General features: G+C 38.4%; 1 protein-coding gene across 8 annotated transcripts in view; it reads right to left on the minus strand.

The window, feature by feature from the left end:
- Ktn1 (kinectin 1) overlaps positions 1 to 12,106 on the minus strand; it is a 96,817-nt gene that overhangs the window by 7,611 nt on the left and 77,100 nt on the right. For 4 of the 8 annotated variants that reach the window (XM_059273732.1, XM_059273727.1, XM_059273730.1 and 1 more), the window contains 7 exons: positions 11,743 to 11,832; positions 7,608 to 7,688; positions 6,889 to 6,978; positions 6,667 to 6,759; positions 5,350 to 5,421; positions 5,070 to 5,153; positions 4,824 to 4,907 (listed from right to left, as the gene is read on the minus strand). In XM_059273732.1, the coding sequence (XP_059129715.1) occupies positions 4,824 to 4,907; positions 5,070 to 5,153; positions 5,350 to 5,421; positions 6,667 to 6,759; positions 6,889 to 6,978; positions 7,608 to 7,688; positions 11,743 to 11,832 (594 nt within the window). The remainder of the gene's footprint in view (positions 1 to 4,823; positions 4,908 to 5,069; positions 5,154 to 5,349; positions 5,422 to 6,666; positions 6,760 to 6,888; positions 6,979 to 7,607; positions 7,689 to 11,742; positions 11,833 to 12,106) is intronic. The other 4 variants (XM_059273734.1, XM_059273731.1, XM_059273733.1 and 1 more) reach the window with 1 other exon arrangement.

Below are 12,106 nucleotides of genomic sequence, written 5' to 3' on the forward strand. Positions count from 1 at the left end.
AACCAGGACTTGACCATTATCCTAATTTCCTCAGGGTCCCTCAAAGATGCTAGTGCCCCCCAGCCAACAAGAAGCAGACTAGAGAACACAAAGCCCACATTCCCAAGAGATAGGGTGGGTAGTTTTTGGACATTTGGTGGGTTATGGATGTTTGTCATTGTTTAGGGGGAGGGGGACTAGTTACAAATTGTTATTGGTCAAGGAGATTAGATTCAGGGATCTCTTTCTGAAGAGAAAAGAGAAGAGAAATATTTTATGTTGGTATGGATTTTTGTATATTGATACAAATATAAGGTTATTTTTGTCAGAACATACTATATATACATTTCTTCTCTTGTTTAAGGTAGTGTAACTATGCATCTCATTTAATGGAAATTTCTAGTCCTTCAAAGTTATTATTACAAACTATTTAGGATAATAAAGAAATGCAGGTTAGTAGTTAGTTATCTATAACTTGCAGTCATGTTAGGTATGTTTCCAAGGCCAAACATAGATGTTTTAGATACATGGTCTTCAAACATTTCAAAGACTGACAGACTATGGCATTTAAAATGTTTTCAATAACATAAGCCTTTTCATGACAGTAAGACTCGTCTGCTCCTGGCAGCACCAATTTACTTCAAAATAGGATGATGGGCATTAAAGAAACTCCATATGGATTTTGCTTTCAATGTGGCAAAACTAGCCATTTGGGCAAGAAATTGCTCTTGTCCTGACTGCTGATAGGACACTACACAAACTGGATAAGCAAGACACAAAGGAAAAAGACCATTGAACTTTGCCAAGATAAGGCAGGATCATCCTTCAAAATTCCTGTTTCATAGAAAATTCTGCCAGACATTCTGCAGGACATACAGGAAAGTGACTGCCAAACTTTGCCAAAACCAGATGGGACAGTCCTTCAAAATTCTTGCTTCACAGAAAAGTCTGTCAGATATTCTATGCCTACAAGCCGAAGATGGTGCCCCAACATTGCAGAGGAACCTTGGGGTGACTGTCCAGGCGGCTAGATGTTTCTGTCGTTTCTTAGTTTTGGAAGTGGCTTGCTCTGCACTTTCTGTTTACTCAGATAATATTATATCCTTCTCGGGTCTTTCATGGAGTTGAAGACAATGTAGTTATAGTTGCAATTTTCCTTAGTTATGATAGAAGGTAAATTAGGTACACAGCTTTAGACTCATGAAGATAGAATAATGAAATATTTTCTCCTAATATGCCAAATGGAATGGACATTGTAAATGTAATTCTTACTTGATAATTATTCTTATTTTATATAGTTTCAATACCTTTCCTTTCTATTTAGACAATGCCTAATAATTGTTCTTATTGTATATAGTTTTACTATGTTAGAACTAAAACCTTTCCTTTTTATTTACACAAAAAGGAGGAAATGTTGCAGAATTATTTTTTTTGTACACTGTGAAGATATGTCAATGAGACTGGTTTAATAAAAAGCTGAATGGCCAATAGCTAGGCAGGACTTTCGGGGCACACAGGATGCTGGGAAAAAGCAGGGTGGAGTTGCCAGCCAGATGCAGAGGAAGCAGGATGTGCAGGAGATAACAGCCATGAGCCACGTGGCAGGTCACAAATTAATAGAAATGGGTTAATGTAAGTTAGAAGAGCTAGTTAGAAACAAGTCTAAGCTATAGGTCAAGCTTTCATAATTAACACTAAGTCTCCATGTCATTATTGGGGAGCCGATGGTCCCAATGAAAAAGTTGGACTACAAAAGTCAGTCGGGGTACTGAAGAGTTGGCTATGTTTGAGAGCACTTGTTGCTCTTGGAGAGGACATTGGTTTGATGCTCAGCACCCACATATGCTGTGGGATGTCTTTCTGTATGCTGTGAATATGTATTGCTCCCACTGGCTAATAAATAAAGCTGTTTTGGTCTATGGCAAGGCAGCTTAGAAACAGGTAGGAAATCTAAGCAGAGATACAGAGAGAAGAAAGGAGAGGAGGGAGATGCCAGCCGTGACCCAAGGAGCAGCAAGATACCAGCAGAATGGTAACCCCACGGCCATGTGGCAAAATATAAATTAATAGAAACGGGTTAATTTAAGATGAAAGAGCTAGCAAGAAGCCTGCCATAGGCCATACAGTTTGTAAATAATATGAAGCCTCTGAGTGATTATAAGCAGCTGCAGGACCGGGGGCCGGGTGGGACTGTGGGGCCAGGCAGGAAAGGAGAAACTTACTACTACACTACGCACATACTGTCTTTAACTCCAGTTCTAGGGGATCCAATGCCTCTTCTGGCCTCTGCAGGTACCAGACATGCATGTGGTGCAAAGACATACAGACAGGCAAAATACCCATACACATAAAATAATAAATCTAAATTTTTTTAAGAGAGTCAACTGCTTACCACTTTAAGACAATGAATAGTTTAAGTAATTTTGAAAACAGCAGTGTAAGGTCACTCTAGTCTGAAATGCACCAGTAAGAAATGCTGAGATAGAATTCTCAATAGCCAACTTGTCAAAAACAGGTTGTATATAAACCCAGTGTCCATGTATAATAACTATTTTCTCACAACTGTTTCAATTAGATAGAAAGGAAATTGTCCACATTACCTAAAAAGTTAATGCTAGGCATGGTGACATACACCTTTAATCCCAGCACCTGGGAGGCAGAGGCAGGCAGATCTCTGAGTTTGAGGGCACCCTGGTCAACAGAATGAGTTTCAAGACAGCCAGGGCTACACTGAAATCCCATCTCAAAAAATGGAAAGAAAGAAAAAAAATTACTGATTTTGTCTCGCAGCCACAGGCATGACCTTCCAAACACTTTTAGAGACTTAACAGGAGTAACAAGTAAATAAACAAACAAACAAATACACTAACATTTAAAAGGGGATGGGGAACCCCCACTAGGACAATTTATTTGGAGAACTATATTTAAATACCTAAAGCTTTTGCTTTTTGTAAAACTTAGCTGAGAGTTTTGTAAAGCTTTGGCAGAGAGGGTCATCTTTTGGCACAAGAACACAACAGTGTGTGTATGGCCAAGCAAATTCATTTTATTTTAAAATAAAGCAACTATTACAGTCACTTAAAATGTTCTCCTGATAGCAGAAGGAACCTTCTAAAAACACACTATAGGCTAACAATGGTGGCATACCACAGGCCTGACAGGTGTAGTATATAGCAAATACATGCACAAAACTAGTCTTATACTGCACTGGAAACGGGTCTAATTAAAACAAAGCATTGGTAAATGAAACAAGATTATAAAAAACAGTTTGTGTGTGTGTGCGTGTGCGTGTGTATACACACATACATACAGTACTCTGTATTTACTCCTCATACAACTCTAAAAACTAATTCTCATAAATCACTGTCATACTGGGCATCATGGTGCACACCTATAAATCTCAATAAACTGCAATACTCTGCAAGCTGAAGCAGGAAAATTGCTGCCAGTTCAAGGCTAGCCTGGATTATATAACCAAGAACGCCAACTAGGAACAAATACAACTAGGTAGAGGGAACAAGGGAAGACAGGAAAGGGTAGGGAGGAAGGGAATGGTTGAGATATATGTATGAAGATGCTTGATGAAACCCAGTATTGTGTGTTAACCTAAAAAAAATTTTTAAATACTAGAGTAAAAAATCCAGATTTAATAAACATAACTGCTGTAAGAAAGAGTGATCAGAAATGAGAATAAATAAGTAAGTTCTCCTTGTACATGTGTAGTGCTAAATGAAACAACTCTCAACTAGCAGGATTGATTTGGAGTAAGGAAAAATTTACTGTCTTCTTCCTAAAGTATGCTCAGATACTTAAAAAAAATTAATCTGTAATATTTTAAATCACAAGAAGTTAAAATGATTAGTGTATAAAACAGAACAAGACAGCTATATCTATTCAACAGCTCGGCATGTCAACAATCCATATTAAATCCCTAAAAACTACAAGAACAGGAATGCAAAAACGTCATGTCTTAAAACATGTAGCTGCAGCTAGACCTGGTGGTGCAGTCCCCGCTCCTTGGACAGCCTGGGCTATAAAAAACTCACAGCTACCTTAGGCAATTTAGCAAGACCCTTTATCAAAACTAAAGGGAAAGGTTGAGGATGTAATTCAGAGAAAGAATGCTTACCTATTATGCATTCAGTCCTAGGTTTAACTCCTAGGACCACGAGGGAAGGAGGAAGGGAGGAGGGAGGGAGGAAGGAGGAAGGGAGGAGGGAGGGAGAAAGGGAGGGAGGGAGTCAGTCAGCAGTCATTTTGGGTTATTATGTGTTAGATAATATATTGACAATAAACACTGGCTCATATCTGTAATCCCAGCCAAAAGACAGAGACAGAAGGATTACTGAGTTTGAGATCAGCCTATGTAACAAACAGACCCTGTCTCAAAAGAACAAACAGAAAGGAAATTACTCTAAAAAGTTCTGAAATTTACTTTTAGAAAGACTAGTGAGAAGCTCTGGTTGGGTCACTCCCTTGAATGAAGACTGTGTGTGTATAAGCTTCAACAAGCTTCCTCCAGGTTACAAACTTAGTTAACTATGAGAGTTCGAGAAAATAATCCTTAAAACTCCACCAATCTTTTGCTTCTTTATTCACTAAAAGTAGCACTGTTCAAGAAATTAGGCTGTAAAAGGCAGAAAACTTTGAAACAGTTGAAAGCCAAACATGCCATTATTAGGAGAAAAGAAAAACCATCCTCGGAGACCTCAGGAGAGGAAGACTGGCTCTAACTGAACGGAAGTGCCAAGCTAAAGGGTTGGTTAGCCAGGAGAAGCCTGGTGGGGTCTGTGTACCAGCACATGGCTCCAGACTGGAAACTCAGTGGAGGGCAAGCCGCTTACCAAGTTAAGCTCCTCATTCTGTCTTACTGCTTCAGAATATGAGTCATCAAGTTTTTTCTGCAATTCAGTCAACAGATCTTTCAGCTGCAATGAAGTTTAAAGTTTAAGATTGATCTCCATGATGACCCATACTTGGTAGCTACTGGGAAGCTCTTCTACAAACAACTTAAACGGAAATACTTTAACACTCTGTTGCAACTGAATGTGAACTGGAAAGCAAGGTTGAAGACCTTCTGTCATGAGTACCTCTCTGACTTCTGTCACGTAAGTTGATCGTTCGATCTCTGCTTTCTCCAGCTCCATCTCCAAGTGTTCTCGTTCCCGCCTCAGCTGTCAGCACAAAACAAGGAATCAATACATTGCAATGTCCTGTCCATGGTTTTTCCATAATGGAAAGTTAGGAGTTTAAAACTATTAACTCAAACTACTGAAGATAATAAAAACATAATTAGATCATTAGACATAAAAGTAACATAATGCTAAAAGCGGGTTCAGAGGTTACAAGTGTAGTCATCAGATAGCATACATTTTCCATATCTTTGTTCTCTCTTCTCAGTCGCTCCAGCTCTTGCTCTGAGGATGTAAAGGAGGACTGCATCTGAAATGTGAGACAGCAGAGAAGAGAACACTGAGGACAGGCATTCAACCTGCAGAGGGGATGGCAAGACACGCTCTACTCTCATGGCGGCCTGGCTGCTCCACTGTGACATGCACCATCTACAGATGTTTGGGCCACATTCACCTCTGTCCTAGGCCACAATCACCTCTGTCCTAGGCCACATTCACCTCTGTCCTAGGCCACAGGCTAGAAATTCACCTTAAGAGATTTTTTTAGTTCTGCTTTTTAAATTTTTACTTATTTTATTTGCAGGAAGGGCAAATACAAGGCCCTGTACATCTGAGGTCAGAGAACAACTTGCAGGAGTCAGTTCTCTCCTTCCATATGGGGTCCTGAGGATGGAATCAGGTTGTCAGGTTTTGGCAGGTGCCTTTATCTGCGAGCCTTTCGTCAACCCTGCTCAGGGGTTTCAAAGCTGTACACCATACTGAACTGTCAATTAAAGCTCTTAAAAGCTCACATGTAACTTCATTCCAATAATGCTCATTTTTAGGATCCTCTATTAAAAGTCAGCTAGAATCACTTGATTTCTGGTGACATTAACAGATAATCACTATATTTAACCCCCAAAGGTATTAACACAGAACACAACTAGCAACCTACAGCCTGCATGCACACACTGGCACACACACAAAAAAATATCCCATGCAGCCGGGTGGTGGTGGCGTGTGTCTTTAATCCCAGCACTCAGGAGGCAGAGGCAGGTGGATCTCTGTGAGTTCGAGGCCAGCCTGGTCTACAAAATGAGTTCCAGGACAGCCAGAGCTGTAACACAGAGAAACTCTGTCTTGAAAAACCACCACAAAAAAAAAATAAATAATATAAATAAAAAAAATAAATAAAAATAAATAAAATAAATAAAAAAATCCACCCCATGCATCTCTTCCCCACATCCATGAAAATGGCAGAAAAAAAAAAACAAGATGAACAGAATGACTTAGCTTCTTCTTGACTGAAAACTAACTCTGAACCTGGGGTTCTTGACCTTGTTATCATATGTGGGATTATCACTTTCAAAGCACTAAGCCTGCTACCCTACCCATCGGTCACTCCAATGGGTGGTTTTCAAATGGGTGAACATCAGAATCACCCAGGGTTCCTTCACACAATCCACTACCCCTGCACATGTGTAAGACACAGGTGATGTATCACTGGTGTACCCCAGACGGCACTAGAGGGGACCCACATGCTCAGTACAGCTGCTCTAAGCACTTCCTTAAATACCTGCTTAATAGCCCTTCGTGACTCATCAGCTTTAATCTTCCATTTACTTTCTTCTTGTTCTACACTGCGCTGCAGCTTCTGTAAAATCCCTTCCTGGAGGCAAAGGCAGAATTACTCTGAAAAATCTGTATTCTGATGTCAAGATAAAATCACTTAGGCCAGAAAGAAATAAGTCAATGATTTAAAAAGAAAACCAAAATGTAAACTCAAGTCATTCCCTACTGTTTCTGCAAGGACGGCTTTGTATTTTTCACACTCTAGCTGTAGCAGTGTGTGCATCTCGTCAGCTTCTTTCAATCTGTGTTCCAAAACCTGTAGTGAAAAAATGACAAAGAGGAGGGTTGTAGTTTCTATTAGTTCAACATCTAGTGACATAATAAACAGACAGAAATGACTTATGATGGAATATTACATCTCAACCTTCCTAAGCAGCAATGCAGTCCGATGGCCTTTTGGTCACATGGTGTCCATTTGTGACACTCTTTTAAGTCCATCACACATTTACAGCAAGGATGTTACTCTTTATACATGAGGCAACATCTAAGGAGGCCCACAAATACACGTTACAATGCTTAAGCCACACAGAAGGAAGATTTTATTCCTGCCGCCTAGGATTCAGAACAATCATGGGTCTGTACACTCGTGGTGGTCAAGGGTAAGAAGGAAGCTAGTTCCAGAGTGCTGCTGAAATTATCTGGGGGTGCTTCAGCAAGCCAGAGAGACCAGCTACATATCTTAGCTGAGCTTTACTTTGAAAACATAAGCTAAAAAGAGATGAGAGTAACCAAATTAAACATTTGGTCTTAAAAATGAAGGCACCATATTCTTTTCACTACCCAACTAATAATATATCCTTTTATCAGCCAATCTTCCTGAGAACAAGTTCTGATTTGCTCCACTTCACAGTTTGTTTAAATACATAGTTCATTTCCTGAACTAACCTTGACCGTCTCTGCATCCGAAGCTCCAGCTACACATGCTTTTGCCTTCTTTTCAAAGCCACGTAACCATTCAGTGTAAGTCTGTAGAGGAGAAAAGTCCAAGGCACAGATTTCTAAAAAAGTCTGATTAGTAAAAGAAATAATCAAACATTTAAAAGCACCAAATCAGATAATATAAAAAACAACAAAAAAAAAAAAACCCCTACATACATTGTCATTATACTTTCAGAATTTCAGAGGAGGATATAACTTTCACAGATTGAACATAATCCAGTTTTAAAAAACAAACAAACAAATAAAAAATAAAAAAACACTAAAAGCCAAATGATGCTACCTGCCTATAGTGACACAGCCTAGGAAGCATGAACAGGAAGATACTGAGTTCAAGGCCAACCTGGGTTTACATGTGAGTTTCAGGCTACCATAGGCTATATAGGGAGACTATCATTTAAAATAAAAAAAAAAAATTGAGACAAGGCTTCACTATGTAGCCTGGCCTTGAACTAAAAGAAATCCTCCTGCCTCTGCCTCCCAATTACTGGGATTAAAGACAAATGGCACCATGGCCAGTAATAAATAAGTAAATAATTTAATGTACATTAAAAATTAAATATATACACATTACTATCAAAATAAGATAATTTTTAATTCATATCAAATTATTTGCAAATGAATTTTGGACTCCAAGACAGTACACCTCAGCTCAAACTTCACATTCTAATGCCATGAGACATACTCATGAGCAACAAGCTAAATCTGTGGAAAACTCAAAAATCTAGAATGAGCAGCTTTTCAAAAACCTTTCCAGGTAAAACAATTCTTAAAATGAAGTAGAATTCAAACATTCAAAAACTAACTGAGGGGGTTTTGTTCAGAGGATTTCAAATTCTTTGAAGGTACTCCAAAGTTCCTGAAAATACTTCAAATTAAAAGACAAAACATGTATTATAAGCACATTTTAAATCATAATGGGGGATGATACGCACATATTTATTTAACTCCAACACAAAACTGGTTTCTGTTTACAGGTCAAGTAAAGAAAACAATACATGTTTTAGCCATTATCTGGAACTTTAGAATAAATTACAGATTTTTGAAGCTTCTTAATAGAACTTTAAACTGTGGTAACAAGTGTCTAATATTTTAAAATCAAGCTTCTTCTTACACTTTTGGTTTAGTTTAATTGATAAAGAAAATAGATAAATGTTTACTAACTCTATAATGTAAAGCTTCTGACTTATGTAGCTGGATCAGGATATCTTACAAGTACCGCATGAGAAGAGTGAGTAACGCTGAGTCACCTCACGGCACAGCGTTCAATATCGTGCTAGTGTTCCAAGCCTCTATCCATTTAAAAAGAACGGCATCCTCACAACACAAACGCAAACCACATCTCTGCACACTACTAGACTACTTTAGGTTCAAATACTGGGATCCAACATAATTAAAACCAGATGAAATAGTTCCTGTCCGGATATGCTTTACACAGTGGCAAAAGCAAGCAATAAAAAAGCTCCGTATAAAAGCCCTTTCATGTTTAATAGTTATGTTAATTTATCCTAATAATAATGAGGTTTAAGTTAACTTTGTTTTCTTTTTCTCTTGTATGTAGTCCTGGCTAGTCTGTTATAGAGACCAGGATGGCCTACCTCTGCCTCCCTAGCGCTGGGATTAAAGGTGTGCACCACCATGCCTGGCTAAATTAAGAAACTCTTTTAAAACTCTATAATACTAATCTCTTAACTAGCACATGAAAAGTTTAATATATATTTTAAAATACAGACAACATGATGCAACATTCAATAAGTATGTGAACAAAACACAAGGAATATTGTCATGTCTATGGTGATTTACAAATTTTTACAGAGCCTTGAAGATTTAATTTTGAAGGTCAACAGTATTGCCATTAAGAATAAATTTAACCAAGCATGGTGGCACACATTTGTAATCTCAAGCCAGGATTCGGAGGCAGAAGAATCAGGAATTCAAGGTCAGCCTGAGCTACATGGCAAGACCATATCCCCAAACAAATGAGCAAGTAATAATAAGACAATCAATAGATCTGTTACATTAAAAGAAAAACTCTGGGGGCTCAAGAGATGGCTCAGTGGTTAAGAGCACTGGATGTTCTATAAGAAGCCCTAGGTTCAATTCCCAGCACCTACACAGCAGCTCACAGCTGTCTGTAACTCCAGTTCCAGGGTACCTGACACCCTCATACAGATATACATGCAGGCAAAACACCAACGCACACAAATGCTTTTTTTTTTAAATTAGAAAAAAAAGAAAAAGAAAAAACACTGACTACTGGCAATTTTCTACAATCTTTGAAGAACAGAAACTAGATATCTTCAGCACTCTTGGCTCATAAATATTGTCAAATAAATAAATCCACCAATAAAACATACAGTAGAAACAAAACCAGATTATGGCCACAGAAGAAAAGGATATGGAATGTATTAACACCCTTCCTCTAGGTTCTCTCTCTGTCTAATATAAGACATTTCTCCAGTTCAGACGGCAGTGACACCTGCTATTCAAGCCTGTGTACTCTCCTCACAGCTACAAAGGAAACAGGAACCTTCCCTCCTTACTTGAATTAACAGTAGGTGCCTGTATCCATAACCTAAAGAGAGAAAGCAGCTGACCCTCTACATCTCATACAGCACGCCTGTGAGAGCTCTGCCCCTGCACCCACACCTAGAGGAAGGAGCCGTTCCATGCTTGAAGCTTTGACTGTATCCAATAAATCTGGAACATCTTGTTACAGCACAAGGCACAAGCGCTACCAAAGCCATCGCAGCCAGCCTGAAGAAGCTCCAGGGAACCACACAAGCAGATGTCATAGACCTCAGTACCCACCACCATCCACCTTGAATACTGACCCTGAGTCAGGTAAGCCTCTGATGGGTACTGATTTATGAGTTATACAAAGGACAGAGGAACACATCGGCACTAGGAATGCAGTCAGCTAAATCCAAACTATCAAAAACTGCAACAGGACACTTCTAGGCTTCAAATGGAAGAGGAGGAAAACAGATGGGATGCAGCACACTTGCAGGGATTTAGCAGACTGAAAACACCAATCCTTGTTGATTTTATTTGGGTTCTAATTATAAAATAAAATACCTCATTATTTAATTGGCATGAGCACTGTATATGGAAATTAGGGGAACGACTAAATATGTGTAATTAAAGATGTATTTTTTAAAATAAAATAATTCTTATCTCTTTAGGATTATGTGTTAAAATTTTACAGACAAAATGCCCTGATGCCCGAGTTCCTTCTGGGTGATCTAACACAGAGGTTCTCAACCTGTGGGTCATAACCCCTCAGCCAAATTTTTATCTCCAAAAATATTTACATTACAATTCATAGCAGTAGCAAAACTACAGTTATGAAGTAGCAACAAAATAATTTTATGGTTGGAGGTCACCATAGCATGAGGAACTGTAGTAAAGGGTCGCAGCATTAGGAAGTTTGAGAACTGATGGGATGGGAAGTATAAAGCCATTTCTATATTAACATAAGCACACATGGTGATTCCCAAAATGGGTCCTGTGATCATTATTCCACCTCCTACTTTTGAGTATACATACACTTGTTTTGTTCAAAATTTAAGAAGGCCTATCTGGACATTTCAGGAACTTCAAGGACATTCCCTCAACATTAAGGGACATTCCCTGGTATCTGTCCTCAAATACTTGCTGCTATCTGAGCTGGTCATTTTTCTATCCTACTAGAACCACCTTCACCCTCATTACCTGGGGTGAAGAGGAAGCGAAACTCAGGGTTTTCAAATAAAAAAGACCCTAGTGCGTAGCATGGAATACATTAAAGGATCGTTGTTAAAATTAAGAAGTAATGACTTAAATTATTATTGGTTTTATTACTATTCAGAAAAACCTCTTTTCCAAACACATCTACAAGCCATTCAATTTGATAGAATACAACAAAAGTTTCAGGTACAGAGCTTTGGACCAACTTACTCAGAAGCACCCCTGCCTTGTTAAGTGGCAGGGGACACTGAGGAGTTCAGCACGTTAACAAATCACATTCAGAAATCAAATGCTGCTACTGACAATTTCCTACATAATTCAGGTGAAATGTTAAAAAGCAAGAGAGTCATCTTACCAAATTAGAAGGAACAGACACCATTGGAAATAATCTTTTGAGAAGTTCTTTGGACTCTAACTCAACAGCTTCCACTTGTTGTTGTCTTTCCTAAAGCAAAAGACATACCAAGTCAAACTTAAAAGGTTATACAATTTTGAAAGGAAAAAAAAAAAAGCTATGACCTTTGAAACTTTAATGGAGAAAAAAAGTCAATTTTTAAAACTTAAAATTGAAAAATATCATTTTTCTTACTTTAAGGCATTAAAGGATACTTGCTTAAAGACAAGATCTCTAATGCATCCTAAATAGCAAATAATACCTTGAGGCAATCAAGGAAAAGCAGTAACTGACAATACAGATGTTCTTTGTCATTAGAAACAAA

Source organism: Peromyscus eremicus, chromosome 9, assembly GCF_949786415.1.
Source record: "Peromyscus eremicus chromosome 9, PerEre_H2_v1, whole genome shotgun sequence".
NCBI lineage: Eukaryota > Metazoa > Chordata > Mammalia > Rodentia > Cricetidae > Peromyscus > Peromyscus eremicus.